This window comes from Frieseomelitta varia, unplaced genomic scaffold, assembly GCF_011392965.1.
Source record: "Frieseomelitta varia isolate USP_RPSP 00005682 unplaced genomic scaffold, Fvar_1.2 scaffold_751, whole genome shotgun sequence".
Classification (NCBI taxonomy): domain Eukaryota; kingdom Metazoa; phylum Arthropoda; class Insecta; order Hymenoptera; family Apidae; genus Frieseomelitta; species Frieseomelitta varia.
Window position 1 is genome coordinate 21839 of NW_025110536.1, and position 16636 is coordinate 38474.

The 16636-nt window shown below is 30.9% G+C and overlaps 1 protein-coding gene across 1 annotated transcript; it reads right to left on the bottom strand.

Moving 5' to 3' along the window:
- Window positions 1-6003: 6003 nt before the first annotated feature.
- LOC122535645 (epidermal growth factor receptor substrate 15-like 1) lies at window positions 6004-16502 on the bottom strand. Its single transcript, XM_043667350.1, has 14 exons — window positions 16185-16502; window positions 15702-15746; window positions 15373-15606; window positions 15034-15306; window positions 14722-14934; window positions 14503-14648; window positions 14259-14418; window positions 11074-11319; window positions 10462-10524; window positions 9240-9583; window positions 8996-9162; window positions 8735-8874; window positions 8345-8650; window positions 6004-7387 (listed from the first exon to the last, which is right to left on the bottom strand). The coding sequence occupies exons 1-14, from the start codon at window positions 16209-16211 to the stop codon at window positions 6662-6664; spliced, it is 3090 nt and encodes a 1029-aa protein (XP_043523285.1). The 5' UTR covers window positions 16212-16502; the 3' UTR covers window positions 6004-6661.
- Window positions 16503-16636: the final 134 nt, after the last annotated feature.

The following is a 16636-nucleotide window of genomic DNA, read 5'->3' on the forward strand; positions in this document are numbered from 1 at the left end:
AGGCAAAATCTCGGAAGGCAGAAGCTGCATCTCGCTGAAATTTCGTATTTTGTATCAGGAGCATATGACAATCGAAGAGGTGGCACGACAAGGCCCCGCGTCCGGCTTTTCTCCTGATACAGAGGTTTTTTGGAAAAACTTCGAGCGGCAAAATCTCGGAAGGCAGAAGCTGCATCTCTCTGAAGTTTCGTATTTTGTATCAGGAGCATATGAGTATCGAAGAGGTGGCACGACAAGGCCCCGCGTCCGGCTTTTCTCCTGATACAGATGTTTTTTGAAAAAATTTCGAGAGGCAAATTTTCGAAAGCCAGAAGCTGCTCTTCGCTGAAATTCTGTATTTTTTCCAGTAATTTACTTATCAATTAGGTATTCCTACATTCCAATTTATTTAATGACATGAAAAAATTTCGTACATTGTTAACTGTAATAGATGTTTCGTAGTTGTACTTAATATCGTTTTGTAATTTTTAGTGTTTTGGGAACGATATCAATTACCAGGTCTCATCACGCTGAGGTTTCTACGCGCGAAACTTTCCCTGGGCCCTTATCCCATGCATCCTCCATTACATGTAAGATTTGATTTTATTCAAAAATATATGTGGGGGTGTGTCGGAAGTGAAGAACGGGGCGAATTAAGTATACAGGAGTTAATGTACACATAGTGAACGAGATGTTTGTATATTTAAACTTATTATGTACAAGGGGTTATATTATAGTAAAACAACGATTTGCTATATACGTATTTGCCTATAAGAACTCGTAACATCGGTACAGTATATTTATTAATGACATGACCACCATATGACCGGGGATGGTCACATGTAACAAAACTCGATCATATACACGCTATTTCTTCCTTTTTCTGTTTTTTTTTTTTTTTTTTTTTTTTTTTTTTTTTTTTTTTTTTTTTAATCGAGAAAAACGGAACAGCGCATATATAGGCGTGTATATCCGATTCGTAAATGTTAATGTGAAGTATTTGAGTATTATTTTGTTCAGTTCCACGTACGTGATTGCAATTAACAGCACTATCGAGGTTCTTCGATATTTGCGAAAATATAGAAGCAACGTATTATGAACGAGCGAAGATCGATAACAATGCGAAACAAACTTTCGAAATTAACGACGATGAACAAACGTCAAAACGTTTCCCTGTGTTTCAACAAATTTCCTTGATACAATTGTCGAAATGCAGTTACCACGGTGCTCGTGAAATATTCACGCTCGCAATGGCTCGATGAGAGATCGCCAATAACTAGTTCACTCGACAAATCACGCCGAGCGTGAACGATGTCTAACGCGAGTGTTGATAATAAATTAGCAGTCGCATATGCGTTTGCAGATTATTTTCGTTACCAGCTAAATAGCAAGCGTTCAGGAATATTTAGAGCGTACAACAGCGTGCATCTCGAGCGATCAGATCTCTCTAATTGAGTTTCCAACGTTACAGCACAGAAATCAGTAAATCATATACATCGTTCGACACATTTTTACGAAATAGAAATAGATATCTTGATACGTGATAGTTAGACGTTGAGCAAAGGTTACTTAACATGATCAATACCGTAAGAAATGTAACATTTTGATGAATATCCTCAACATCGTTCGATCATTCTAATTGCCGTGATACCACCGTAACGAAATATACTGTTTCTTATTTTCTTTCGTTTAAAGTTTCCGTTTGACATCGAACGCCTTCACTTTAAAACGAACGCCTTTTCTCGGTTATGCTTATGAACGATCGTCATCTCGTACGGTATGGAGCATGCCTCGCTGAAATTATTTCAAGTCGGCTACGACATAATCAAACGGAAAAGGAACATAACACCTCACGCAACTTGCAACTCATCAACGAATAATTTCAACAAGAAGAACTTACGATTTTTTCGTCGCGTTCGTTGTGTAAGAAAGAATATTCTTCGTTTCTTTTTTTCAGTTTCCTTCTCGAAGAGTATTGTTTCACACAACAACATCGCCGCGCTTTCAGATTTTCAAGACAGTTGGGATACGCAGTGGATAGCAATAAAAGTAGTATTGATAATACAATAGTTCAACATCCTCTATCTTCGTGATATACACATGAAAAACTCGAGGGTACGATCTCGGCGTGTCATTTTTTTACCTACATACGTGTACAGATTCGTGTTGCGACATCGTTCTTCGGTGTTCGATGTTCGAAGCGAAACGGCAAACAAATCTCGGTAGCTCCTACGCGATCACGCATATCGAATCTCATTTTTATCTACGGACAGACACACTCTCGAGAAACTTCGCAGTTCGCCCAGTTTCATTGGGAAGGAATGGGAACGGGAGGATACGTTTCAATCGCAATCCGTGAACGTTGAAGATTTCACCGGCGAGCTTTGAAATGAAAATGTGTTCGTCGAAAGCGAAACGCGGCCTTCGTTTCTTCTGAACGGATCGACCGTGCAACGTTCTCCCAAGCTTTTTACACTTTTTCTTTGTCGCGTCTCGGGACTCGAAAAGACAACGTAGACGAGATTATTCTAACTGCGATGTATAGCTAGCGGAGGCAACACCTAAAAAAAACACGAGAATCTTGTCCTCGAAGATACAAAAGTCGCGCGTGAATGATCATCTTTCCTACACGAACTGCCCGTCGTCTTTCGATGGGCGATCTACGATTGTTCAGTCTCTCTGGGGGGGGAGGAGGAAATTTGTTTACCGAAAATACGTACATTTATGTGTATTTATATAATGAATGTAACGTGTGACGTTGACGTTAAATGTTTTGTTGCTGATTACACACAAAGAACAGGATGATTTACGCGGTATATTCTTTCAGTGGGAGGTAGAGTCGCGAGCATAAAATTAACAAAGCATCGCTACTCTCTCTCTCTCTCTCTCTCTTTCTCTCTCTCTCTTTCTCACGTATTGTTATCATTATGTTTCTCGAATTGCTAAGTGTATGATTATATATATTATATATAAACCAGTGTTCTTTGTGCACAGTACAAAGTACGTATATAAGTCGAATTCCGTTACCGCGCACCAGTTGGGGGATTAATAACTTGAATAGTTAATTATACATAGTCCAAGTACATTTACATACACAGCTTTATCACATATTATTCGAAAAACTCGTGTTACTTGCACGTGAATTGTAACAATTTCGATATGGATTATATTATATATATCGTATTCTTTAGTCAGGTATGCCTGGGTGACACTCTTCGCGGTGTTATCTCACATTCTCGACGTCGAATTTTCAGGTCAGAAGCGTGTTTTTGGCAAGTGAAATTCCTTTTTACGAAGAAGAGAAAAAAAGACGAGGTGACACAATGTATTGAAGTACTGAAATAATAAAATTATACAGAGTAATATTGTGTTTAATGATACGTGATACAATAATTTATATTTGTCGCCGATCGTTTCGACTACGTTTGAGACGAAGGATACCGTCGAGAATATTGAAACAACGTCGAGGAGTACGATGGTACTGACGAATGAATTTATAGTCATATATTCGTGTCAACGTTCCATGAATGGTGCTCTGTTGCCTCGAATAAATCAGCGCAATAAACGTAAGCCTGAACGAAAAGTGTAGCTGTGATACAATTTTGCACACCTGTAACAACGATTTTATCAACGACTCTTATCAATAACGATATTAATGATTCCATCTTGGTTGCATTACTCTAACGTAACTTCACTGTTAGAACTTAATGGACGACTTCGTTCGTTTAATTTCGTTAAGCAATTTCGACAATCACCTAAGTATAATATCATTGTACAACAAATTGCAACTTAGTCGCGTAATAGGACGTAAAATGGATTTTGTTTTTTTTAAGTTCTCTTCCAAATTTACCGAAAGGAGGAAAGTTTCGAAATTTTTTTCACACTTGTGTACAAGTTTAAGCGACTGAAATGAAGTGATTGAAAAACAAGCGTTATAAATCAGTGCAACTTGTGCATGTTCATCGTCCCTTAAGTATTAACAAAAATAAAATGGAATAAAGCGTTTTCTATTTATACATAGTCTAAATATGTCGCAGTCGCATTCCCTAATGCACATTCTAAACACGCTATCCAGTAGTGCTTGCTTATATACTTCGACTTGTTTCATGTATATTTCATGTATTCATCTTTCCTTCCTAGTATTATATTTCATCATGTGTGTGATATACGGAACAGAATGCGTTAAATACATCCATGAAGAAAGTATAAAATTCATTGAATTTTATTTCTTTCCACTGTTTTCTAATTTCCTTCCGTCAGTAATTATCAAATAAATATTTTCTAGGAATCTAAAGACTACGCAGTTTACACACAAAATTTACAGAAAGAATAGCAGTCACTTGTGGAAAAAAATGGAACATTTTTGAACGATTGTGATTTTTTTTTTTTTTTTTTTTTTTTCTTTAAATAAAGAATCATAAATTAACGTACAAGAAATGTAACCATTCAATTACAACAGCAAGAAAAGACTAATATCAATTTGTAAAATACGCAGAAGTAAACGCTCGATAACGGAGAGAAGTATATAATGAAATTTCATGAAACAACGTACCACTCGCTAATAAAATTATAGTTGATATCAACCGAAGATTAATTCGACTCTTTGGACGAGGCCTTCTAAATTATTTGAATTAAGCGTGACATTAGGTCATTTGGTTAATATTCGTTCTGGCACACACGTCTTCAATTCCCGCGAGTTGCTACTTATTCGCCACCGTGTAATATATGTATGCATACTCTCGAAGCATCCAAACAGCAAAAATCTCGATTACACAATAATATACCGTATTCATGAATAACACATAATATAATACGATTTTACAGTCATTTACTTCTTTCACTGTTTGTTCACTGGTAAATGATATATTGACAGCGCCTGGCGTTTTCTATGACATAGTTATTACACTATCAGTGTAATAATAATAATAATAATAATAATAATGATAATAATAATGATAATAATAATAATAATAATAATGATAATAATAGTAATTGTAATAGCGATGTAACAATGTTATAATTATAATAACTACCATGAAATAATACAGATAGAAATATATACAGCATGCGTAATACGTTGTCGTTGTAAAGTTATATGATTATAATAGTAAAAGTAAAGATAGACGCAGCCCTTTGTGTTTGATTCGAATGATTTCATGCTGTGCAAGATTATTCGGAGGCAAACACGGACCTACGCTTTATCTGAACACCTTGTTTCTTTGGGACGTACTAAGACCGAAGGCTGAATCAGACGGCATTCTCACAAACATTATTGGAACGGTTCATTTACGCTACTACAACATAATAAATACCATTCTTTGCTATTCGTACCCTTTATTCATCATCATTTGTTCACTAAATCCAGATTCTATTGAACAAAACCAGAAATTTTAACTTGGTTTCTATTTTATGATTATTTAAAGAAAGGCAACATGTTAATCAGTAACTGATCTTTCTTACACGCAATAACAACATATTGGAAAAAGACTAACGTATGGTAATTTCCTTTTTAATAATTGTTGTATATCATATGCCTTGTGTATTTCTATCAACGTTTATATAGCCAGAATGTTTTCTCTTTTATGTCGCTTGCTCAATGCCTTCTGGTAAATATGCATTGGCAAAGAGTTAGAGCATCATGCATAAGACATCGTTTATAGTGCAGATCAAACAAACAGAAACGTTACACTCCACTGCTTTTCGCAAATGTACAGATGTATATCTTATATATATATATATATATATGTATGTATATATATATGTATGTATATATATATATATATATATATATATATATATATATATATATTAAAGTGTACTTCATATAACGATGTTGAGGATCTTTTATCTATTCAAATGTTGATAATCATTTATATTACTATTCCCCACTTTGAACTCACGGAATACGTGTACATAACATTTTTTTTATTGTCAATCCAATAATCTGCCATTATATTTTGCTTTTATACATGCTAATTTAACATTAGCGATAGTGTACAACCAACTACGAGTATATAAGTAAGTGTCATTATCTTAGAATTCGATATTGCAAGGCAATGATTAATCTTTCTTCCATCCCTTTTACTTTTTTTTTTTTTTTACAAAATCGATTTCTCTGTGATAAACCAGAGTATCGAAAAGAGCGCGCGATTTAACGTAATTTTTTTTTTTATATATATATATATATTCAGATAGTATTCAATGCATCGATAGGTTTGGTTGTAACTATGTAGCTGAATAGTCAAATGTATCCTGTGTCAAATGAAAACCAAAAAGATCTTTTCCAAAATTAAGTCCATATACGGTGAAATGTTTCTTGACATTGCATAATTAATATGCTTCTACAAATTGTTAGATACGCGTATGCTTGATTCAATTTCTGTCTCTTTTTTTCTTTTTCTAAATATCATTTTGTTTTCGTGTCAGCGATCATGATATGCTAAATAGTATTAAAAATAAGCATTACAGTTTTACGCGGTTATCTTTCATAGCCTTCATTAGCACAGATCTCATAGTTATTAATAATAAATTAACATATCATATATCCTTCAGTTCTGATTTCGTTATTAAGGTTCGTAAAGTCGTTGTGCCCGAAAATATATGTATATATGTATATATATATATATGTTTCAATTCAATCAAATAAATCAAACAAAAGGTGCTTTTTTTACCGACATAAAGTTTATAATTTCCCGGATTTTTCTTGCTTACTTAGTTCAAGGGCTAAAGCTAATTCCGCCTCTTCTTGCTGTTTACGTCTACGCCTTTCCTCCTCGGTCTTTAAACTTTGTTGAGATGCCCAAACAAATTGTTCCTCCTCGCTTAACGAGAGAGGTGTGTTATTGCCGTTCCAAATTCTGCCCATCTCACTTTTCGATTTTTTATCGTTAAAACTAGTTTTAGATCTATTGTGTGCTAAATCTTGTCCGTGTCTCCTGGCAGACTTTTCAGTTTTAGTGGAAAATGCTTCATCTATATCGGTCGTTTTTATCTTGATGTTCGAAAACGCATCGGTGTCGATGGTTTTTATATTTCTGTTGTCGTCGGAGAATGCTTTTACAAAATCAGCATCGAATTTAGCATTGTCCTTCTCAACTTTGTTTTTAGTCAAAGAAAAAGTATTTGAGAAATCAGTGTCGAAGCTTTTCGTGAATGAATTTTTACGTGATAGTACCGAGCTTGTCCCGTAACTAAATGGATCCATATTGCCAGCCGTTGTTTCACTCTTATTCGCATTATGATCTTCTGCATCATCGGCGAAAGGATCCGGTATGTTAAAGGGATCTTCATAACGATAGTCTCTGAAGGGATCTTCCGTAAAGTCGGGCAGCTTTGGAGTTACCGTTGATACTGTATGCGTTCTGCTGGTTGGTCTGGGTGGTGCCGTTCGATTCACTGTTGGTTCCGGCTGAAGCAGGTTTTTTTCAGTGGTCAATTTTCGTTTACTGAAAAGGTAGAAAGAATAGCGCAAAAACCGCTGGTTATCGTCAGACTGCTGGACCATACATGGCTGCTGTTGAGTACTAGAATACATTGAATTGCAAGCGAATCAAAATATTCGAGTTAATTCGCTTCAATTTCGTTATAATATAAAACGTTAACAGTGAAAGTTTATCAACTTGTAATAGATTTCAAACGAAAAAACAAAAAAAAAAGAACAACAAATGATAAATACAAATAAAATGATAGATGCTTTTTAAATAATTCGCAAATAAATAAACATGTTTTAAAAGATTCTATAGATATTCAAATAGTCGAATCAACTCGAATATTTTATTTAAATATGAATAATTAAAAAATTGCCATGCAATAGTATAAAATGAAAATATAATACTGGAACAAAGAGAACAAATGAATTAATTTGTAGACAGCATGCTCCAGGAGTCAGATCAATGAATAAACTGAAAATTGTGCAGCTTCTACCTAAATATAAAACAAAAAATATAATTAATCTTTTTTTTGATATAAATGTATTTTACAAAATTATAATATATTGAAATGACGCATTATGTTGTGATATTAAGTATCTTGCATTTTAGAAATCCGAACTGAAAATTACATCACTGCTTAAATAATATTTTACTTATGTAAGTCATATCAATATATTTCATTTTTTGTTAAAAATAGCTGTATTTAAAACATAAAATAACAATATATAACATACTAAACATTGATAAAATTGAGGAAGGAGAGGATATGCCCAGGACGACATATAGGAACACTTAAACAAAAAAAAAAAAAAAGGGAAATTGGTTATTACAATCTAAAGTGATAAAAGAATGATTCTTCTACTAATAAAACTAATAAAATAAGAGCATAATTTTCAACGATATTGTACCATACTTCAAAACATGAAAATACATACCTTGGAATCAAAATTACTAAAATCTGCAAATCCAGTAGACGTATTAAAATTATTGCTATTATTGTTGTCCATAATTCCCTGTTGAGCAGAAAAAGCATTTGCAAATGGATCAGGTGTAGGAGAAGGTGTAGGCGGTGCTGGTGCTGCTCGTAGAGGACCAGTAGGTCCTTGAGCCGGTCGTGGAGGTGCTGGTCGTGGTGGTGGTTGTTTCGCTTTTTTAGGAGGAAGAGCAGGACTAGGACTTTCTGGACGAGGTGGTGCATGAAGATTTGCAAACGGATCATCTCCAAATGGATCTTTTGTCGCCTAAAAAAAGAAAATGAAGAAAAAAAGAATTAATAAATAAATCAAATAATAGTTATTTTATTTATTATTCCTGTGATAACTTACTGCTGTTGCAGCAGTGATTTTAGTATCAGTTCTTTTTCCATCTCCAAATGGATCAAATGGATCTTGTTTTACAGCATTGCTCTCATCAAATGCGCTAAATGGGTCAGATGTGAATCCTCCTCCTCCTCCTCCTTCTCCTCCTCCTCCTCCTCCTCCTCCTCCTCCTCCTCCACCTCCACCCCCCCCTCCTCCCCGTAATCGTAAATATTAAATTAGAAATTATACAAATAACACGGATAATTTTTTTATAAAAAGATCTTACAGTAGTACTTGGAGATGAAAATGCACTTCCAAATGGGTCTGGTGTTGATGCATTATTAAATGCTTCTGCAAAAGGATCTTGTTCAAACCCGTCCAATGTCGTTCCATTTGCATTAGTGAATGAAATGTTTTTCTTGTTCTTATCTTCTTCAGTTGTTTTTTCATATCTATTGTGAATTTTACGTAGGAATAATGAATTAACACTGTTATAAAAATAATTAGGAAATGTGTATTAAATACATACTCTAAATTTTCAATTTCGGGATTAAATTGCAGACTAGTATCAGGTACAAGAGTGGCATCCCCAGCTGCAAGTGCAGAATCATAGAGCGCAATTGCATCACTCATTTGCCGTTGTTGTTCTTGTAAGTGAGTGATCTTTGCTTTCGCTTGACAAATTTGCAATTGAGTGTCCTGCAAATTTTTCGTGAGTTCATTTAATTGGTCCCTGCTTTTATTTTGTTGCTGTTCTAATTGCTGTTCTTCTTGTTTCAAGCCTTCTAATTCTTGTCGTTTAAAATTCAATTCTTCTTCTTGAGCACGCAATACTGATTCCTGCTCTTCTGCTTGTTGACGCAATTTATCAACCTGTTGTTACAATACACACAACAATTAATTTATTATGAACTAAATTTGAAAGCATATTTCTATAATATGTTAATTATATTTATACAGAAACACAGACGTATATATAACTTATGGATTGTATATGTGTATTTAAATATGTAACTTAATAAAATTTATTATCTTAATAAATATATTAATCACATATTATTAATATACAACATATAATATTATATTTATATTATAAATTTAATTATTTGTAAATATTGATTTTGAATGTGAGAAAGTATTATATACAATTATACAAATTTAAGACTCAAATCTGAATTAAATAATTGTATTTTTATCAATTCTAGGTAAAATGAAATTTAATACATAGATTTACATAAAATATAAAATTAAAACATAATTTTTGTAATTTTTACTAGACTGGAGTCTCAAACGAAGTTATAAGCAAGTATAATCTTTTTGGTTGCAATCTATGCTACTAGTTTATCATGCAATGCAGCAAAGCACTAGCACTATGCAAATGTAACAAAAACAAATAAAGCCTTTTCCATAATATAATAAATAAATAAATAAATATATATAGATATATATTACATAATTAGTTTATATATTTATATTTTTTACATACTGTTATATGGATTTAGATAAAGTTCCATGTAATTATTTTCTGCACATAATTAATATGTGAAATGAAGTCATAAAACATTTATCTTAAATTTTCGTAATTTTATTATTACTATTATAAAAAATTGTTGTAATGTAATAGTATTATAGTATTCAATGAAGTTAGAGATGCTAACGAATTGTAATTACTATGTTGTAGAAGTGAGAAATAAAATCTGTATACCGCAATCGTACCTGCCCTTTATTAAAAGTAGAAATTTTTGATATACCTTTTTTTGTTCTTCACGTATCTTCTGCTCGATCTCACTCAAATCTTTATCTACTTCTGTTTTCTATAAGCCAAACATAATAAAACTAAATCATAATGAAAGAACTAAACATATTATAAAATAAAATAGCAAATAAGTTGATATATATTTTTTAATATGAAATATAAATTATATTTAAATAAAAAGAAATAACTTAAAAAATCATAAATAAATTAATTAATATATATATGAAAAAATAATTATATAATATTAAATATAATAACTTGAAATATTGCTCATAACTTATATCATAAAATATAAAAGTCACTAAAATAATACATTAAATACATTTCACTTATTATATTACATTTCATCGTACCTCTTTCCAATCCTTTACTATTTTAAGATGTATGATAATGTAATAATATGCATTGTTAAATTATATTATTAAACCTTAATTTATATCAAATAATAATTTCTATGTCACAAAAATTATAGTACACTTAATTATTTACACATCTTAATAAAAGCATTATGTACAATTCACAAATCCATTTCTAATATCATGTGAAAGCAAAGCTGTACATTCAACAAGCAGATCATCTAAACATATTAAACTAAAATTTTATTTACCTGAGCTTTTAAATCATTCAATCGCTTTTGTGCTTCACCTTTCTGATTTTCTAATTGCTTTAATGTAGCAGCAAGTGTATCCAGTTCACTCTGCAAACTTTTAATTTCACCATTTTTTATCTTGATATCAGCTTCCTTTTGTGCTATATCTTGTTCCATACTTTGCCTTTCTTTTACAAGTTCTGCTATATCTTTACTTATCATGTCCAATTCTGGATTTGAATAACCAGAAACATTATTGTTCTCCTAAAAATTAAAATATTGTATTGAAAATAAAACGAAAAATACAAATGAATTCTGTGAAAAATGATGATTTATATATGCAATGACAAATATTTTATAAATGATAGGAATATAAAAATTAATATACATTAAATCGAAATTTAAATATCATCTAAAATTCGAAAATATTTACATTTGTACAATTTCAAATGTTTAAAAACTAAACATTTTAAATAATTTTAAACAATTTTAAAATATCTTTTATTGATATAATCATTTACAATAATTAAAATGCTACATCGTTTATAGAAAACTACTGAATAATTTAAACTCAACACAATTATTACAGAAAGTTAACTTTTTCTTGCTATTATTCATTAAAGAAATCATTTTCTGAAGTTTTCCAATGAATTATACATTCAATATTAAATTAGTTTATATTGGTATAAAAGTATTATCATTTAGTGTGTTCATTACGAATTCTTCTATATATTTGCGACGAGTTTTAGGCTTGATTTTTTCAGGATCATCGGTACCACATAGAGATTGTAATTTTGCTTTTCTTGCTTCCGTTCGTAGTTGTTTTGCAAATATAACATTTTTTGCTTTTTGTCTTTCGAAGGCAACTATTGGTGAAATATTATTTATTATAAGAGGTGCAACTTTTATACAATCTGCCATATTCGAATGATTTTTCTTTTTACATAATGAACATATTGCCAATGCATTTAAATTGTATTTACCTCCTTTTGACATATTTCTTGATTTTAGTGTAAAGAAATGAATTTCAAATAAATAAAAAATTGAAAATCATATGTCAAGTTCCATAAAAAATATAAATTAAACAGATATGCTGTTAAGATTACTATTAAATGTTTATTATTTACTAAATATAATGTCTAATTTTATAATAGGAATGAATTTATGGAAAAAATACGATGAGCTTCGTAAAAAAATAAATAAAAAATTGAATAAACAAAAAGGTAATAATTTTTGCCATCTTTTAGCAAAAATGTAATGGTCTTTTATTTTATATGAAGAGAGTGAACTTCTCCTTGATGTTAATGAATATGAATATCCAAGAGCAAATGAAACACTTAGAAAGATACACAAAGAATTGTGGCAGGAATATTATGAATGCTTAGAAAAGACATATAACAAAATTGGATCAGAAAAGATAATGTATCCAATAGCGTTTGAAGCTCTAAAAGGAACATTAATCAAGTGTGATAAAAACATTTTTGTTACTCATGACATTTTTATTACTTATTTTTTAATAAAACGATTATATCAATTTTAGATTAAAATGTCAAATATGTATCTCTCCAATAGAGATATATACTAGTGAAGATATAGAATGGTATTTCAATAATACTTTTAGTAATGAAACAAATAAACCTATAGATGAATCAGATAATGTATTCATTTCACCAGAAGACAGATCATTAATAATACATGACATTAAGGTATAATTTAATAAATAAACCTCTTTTATCATAATAATGTAGAAGTCTTTACAGTCTGAACAAGCTGGACAATACTGGTGTAAATATGGAGATACATTATCAATATATTATTATATATCCATTGATACCGATCTTAAAGGAGTAAAAACTGTATATCCTGCCACAGCACCCAATATGCCCCATGCAATATCACCGAAAGTTATATCAGAATATAATTTAAATATTTATACAACATGGACTAAATGGTCTCTCTGTTCCAAATGTAATGCAGTTGGTAAAAAAGTTCGGTATGGATACTGTACTCTTTCTTCACGTGAAAATGTCCTCAAGGAAAATAAAATAAAAGAAAAACAATTTCAAGGTTATAAACAACAAAGTATACTTTCTTTCTGTACTACGCATCACTTGCTTTAAGATTTTAAAATATCACGTATAATATGATGTATAATATTTAGCTACAGAAAACGAACAAAATGAAACAATGGAAACTACAATTCAAAATCAAATTATAGATAAAAGTGTGAACGATAAAATCAAAATAGTTTTACGTGTATTTAGAAATAAAATACCTTGTAAAAATAAATATTTGCCAAAAGCTTTGAATATTTCGGATATTAAAGATAGAAAAACAGAAATTATGGTGCGCTATTGCAAGGTATTATTAAATATTATGCAATGAAAATATTTCATGTAATGTTCAATATCTGATATATACAACTAAATTAAACAAATGCCATGTAGATAAAGTGTCCACAAGATGTAATCTTTGAAGTACGAGATAAGAAGGGAAATGTGCTTGAAAGTGCAAATAACAGTGCTGGTATATATTCTATGGTTCAAGGAATGCCCACTCCATCACCGCCAGTTATACGTACGACGATTTATCAAAAATATGATAAAAGAGCAGTTCTTATATGCCCAGGGTAAAATAACATATTAAAAATTAAAAATTAAAGAATTATGTTCACATTTTTTTCAAACTTTTCAGAAATTTAAATATCAATATACCAATTACTTGGAAAGTGGATGATAAAATTTTAAATCCATCTATTATTGAAGATCAATCTGAAGGAAGAATTTATTTTAATTCACAAATGCATATAATTTTCAAATCATTAAAATTTCAAGATACAAATATCTATAGGTAAATAGTAATCTATAGGTAAATAGTAATTGCTTCAAATTGAATTAAATAATATTTACAATTACAATTCACAATTATCTTGTTTATAGTTGTTGGCAAAGAAATGAAATCGTTGGTGTAATAAAATTAAATGTAACTGGAGAAATAGAATTACAAACAAATTATAGTGTAATTATGGTTGGTGGAATGTTAATAATTATTGTATTTATGATTGTGTTTTGGAGAGCATTTCACGGTCGTAAACGTTATACAATACATTGACTGTATTGTGCACTGTCATATTTAAAACAAAGCAATAACATCTCAAAAGAAACATAAATGACTAAGGAAAAAGAAATTATTTGAATATTTACCACAACAGACTCGGATGGTTTTCGCATAGAAGGTGGTATCATATCAGAACTCAAAGTTGCAGGTGGTTCAACACCTCTAAGTTTTTGTTTAATAAGCCACATGGCTAAAGCAAATTGTTCTTTATTTAACTTCCCACTTTGACATGTGTCACAAAGACTCCTGAAAAATAAATAAGTATAAATAAATAAGAATTTTTTCTTTTAATTAAAATTAACAAACAATATAACCATGATACATATGTACCATATATGAGCTAATACAGTCTGTGGAAGTCCACTTTGAAGGAAGACATCTTTGATTTCAATACCTGAGACATACCCATCCATATCTAGATCAGCTTGCAAAAATAATTTGTCTGCTGCTATTTGATCTTCAGATGAAACTACCCACTGAACATTCGTTTATATTATGTTTTTATATCAGAGTTAGAATTTTATAATTTTAATTTTACAATTAAGATACCTTTATCGTATCCAAACCAGCCATACTCTTTACTGAAGGTACATTAGGTAAAGGTGGAATAGGTGGTGGTACTGTTGTAATTACACTCATTGGTGCAGGAGATTTTGGTACTGGTGTTGTAGAATCTTTCCTTTTTCCTGGTGGCATTAACTCTGGTGGAAGTACACTTGGTATAGCATATTTCTCTAAAGCTTTATACACTAAATGCACAGCCTGTGTTAAATAAATAATACATACAATACAAATTACATTATAGAGATAAAAAGCTTAATTTATTGAGTATTTTGAATGCCATATAGCTAGTTTACTTACAACAACAAATTCATGTCTATCCAGCATACCATCTTTATCCATATCTGCAAGATCCCAAATCTTTCCAAGTGTATCCAAAGGAAGTTTACTATCCATAAGAACATCTTTCACTTTATTCCCAGGTATATATCCATTCGAAGGTTGCAAGCTGTCAAAAAGTTGGTCATATTTGGCTCTTTCTGAAGGTTTAATAGACCAATCTCCATTACTAACAGATGTTATTACTGGTACAGTATTTACTATAGTTTTCTGTGGTATTACAGGAATATCACCCTAAAAATAAATAACAATTGAAAGTAAAATAATTTATTTTATGTATTAAATAATATAACAGTTTACCATTTTTGGAGGTGGCAATTCTATATTTAAATTTGACATACTAAGGTCTCTTCCTGCTTGGGCCAATGCACAAAGTTTTAGAGCAACAAAAAGACCAGACTTGTCTAATGATCCACGAGATTGTGGATCTGCCATATCCCATATCTTACTTAATACAACATCACTCAGCTGGGATTTCTTAAGAAATCTCGCAGCTTCCATCGCACCAATTCGTCCATATCCATTTGGGTCCACCTTTAAATATAATTAATCTTGTTATTCTTGTAACAATATAATCAAGTGTAAATTTATAAACATATAAGAAATTATGAAGATACATAAAACTATACCTGATTATAATAAGCTTCATATATAGCAGTATGGCTTCCAGCCACCTGGATAAAAACAAATTTATTGTATATATTCTTATTAAATTATAAATCGTTAATTTTAACACTATGCATAAATAATTAAATAACATAAATTTTAATCGCCAGAAATGTATAATATTCTAACATCAATAAATATGTGAATAAAAGTTTCCCATTACTATCTTTTACGATATATTAATTGTGACAATTTTATTAAGAAGTTCGTCAAGAAATATATCAAGAAAATAATGTATTTATTGTAGATTTATCGGCAGATTATTTGTACTGTCAAAGAAGTTCAAGTAATCGACGATACAAGAACGATTGTATTCAGAATACGTGTAGCAAAAGATGGTACTGTTCTGCACGAAAGAAAGAGGAGTTTTTTAAAAAATCTAGTCAACAATAGATCTAGTACATCGAATATTATAGTCTGATAAAGTTATAAAAATTATAATATACCTGCGTGGGTGATGGCAGGGCGGCCATACTTGCATTGAACACTGTCTTAACCAATCAGACTATGAATCGATAGTATGTCATATTAACTATTTTACTTAACATTTTGTGGAAGAATTTTTATTGTCGATGATATGCACTAACAAAACACAGAACGATGATTATACTTTTTCTGTCAAATTAGTCAGACGAACAAAACAAAGTAAATGAAATTTATCAACAATACGAAGCACTTCTACCGCTTGTAGCGCTCGATTGCCGTCTTATATTCTCACATTTCACCTTGTTTTCATTAACCAATAATCATGCAAACTAGACTGTATGCGTACCATGTAAACTTACGACTTGAATTGAGTATCTACATTCTAGATTTGTACAAGTTTTAGATAAGCGTATATGTACAAAAATGTTTTCATTAATCTTATAATTATAAATTATATTATCATTGACTGTAT